The sequence below is a fragment of the Cariama cristata genome, unplaced genomic scaffold, assembly GCF_000690535.1.
Source record: "Cariama cristata isolate BGI_N322 unplaced genomic scaffold, ASM69053v1 scaffold42924, whole genome shotgun sequence".
Taxonomy (NCBI): domain Eukaryota; kingdom Metazoa; phylum Chordata; class Aves; order Cariamiformes; family Cariamidae; genus Cariama; species Cariama cristata.
In genome coordinates, this window is record NW_009613109.1 from 12,204 (window position 1) to 13,360 (window position 1,157).

General features: G+C 37.3%; 1 protein-coding gene across 1 annotated transcript in view; it reads left to right on the forward strand.

Moving 5' to 3' along the window:
* The window catches only part of LOC104160686 (leucine-rich repeat and calponin homology domain-containing protein 3), a gene marked incomplete at both ends in the record, with an annotated part of 12,051 nt that extends 11,026 nt beyond the window's left edge, over positions 1-1,025 (forward strand). Inside the window, one exon of the mRNA XM_009698878.1 lies at positions 877-1,025. Coding sequence (XP_009697180.1) covers positions 877-1,025 — 149 coding nt within the window. The remainder of the gene's footprint in view (positions 1-876) is intronic.
* Positions 1,026-1,157: the final 132 nt, after the last annotated feature.

Below are 1,157 nucleotides of genomic sequence, written 5' to 3' on the forward strand. Positions count from 1 at the left end.
TAAATTTGAGGAGCATTTTAAGAAAAAGAAAGCTCTAGTGCTCAGAAAGGGAGCTTATGCTTTCCCCTGCCTCCCCAGCACAGTATTTTTCTTCAGGGTAGTTTGCTCAGTGTCATGACTCTCAGAATCCCTGGGCAGAATGTGTAAAAGCAGTGACAAGTGAAAAAATTGCCCTACATCACCCACACAGGGAAAATCAATACTAGCCAAACTGTGCTATTTCTTGCTCTCATTTCAGTGGTTTCTAATTTCTTCTTTCATTCCTCTTTAAAATAAAACTGCAGATGCTTTTATATTGTTTTAGGGGAGGTGGTTGCTTTCTGTAATGTCCTTTGTTATTTCCACATACACTTTTTATGTTAATTGCATTTCCATCCCTATAACTTAGACATGCTGCCCTCTTGTTTTGTTGTTGTAGTAGTAAAAACAGTAGAAATATCTGTCATGTCCATTCTAATTTTTCTGACAGAGATGAATTAGAACCAAGAGAAATTATTTAAAATGTACACAAATCATTGTACAATCTTGATGTTAGCTGACAGATTTTTATTTCATTTTCAGTATTGAAAAAAAACACAGTATTTACTTTACTTCTTCAGCTACTGCAAAAGTATCTGTGGCCAGCAGTATAAAACTACATGCTTGATACATGTTTCACATAGCTTTTTCAAATGCATAAATTTTATCATTATTTCAAATGTTGATGTTTAACAAATGTCAGTGAACCTGGCAAAATCCAAGAGCTTTTACGCTCAGCTTTCCCAGACGGAAGAAAAACAGTAGGGCTTTAGTTCCTAACATTGCTTTTCTGTTGTGTTTTTTCCTTTCCTGTTGGTTATCTAATTATGGGTGTTTTCTTTGTGTATGTATGTTAAGTGGAACATGATCTTGATCAGATCGACTATATTGATAGCTGTGCGACAGAAGAGGAGGAGGAAGAGGTGAGGCAGCCCAAGTGCATGGATTCAGACAGCCTCAGCTCACAATTCATGGCATACATTGACCAGCGGCGAATCTCCAATGAGGTGGTGCTTTTACTTAAATTAATTACATTCGTATGCCCCAGGAAAGCCTTTGTGATAGTATTAATTCTTCTTGTCCTCAGAGGTTTTCTGGTTGGTTTTGGTTTTGTTTTGGTTTTCTTGGGTGGGGGGGGT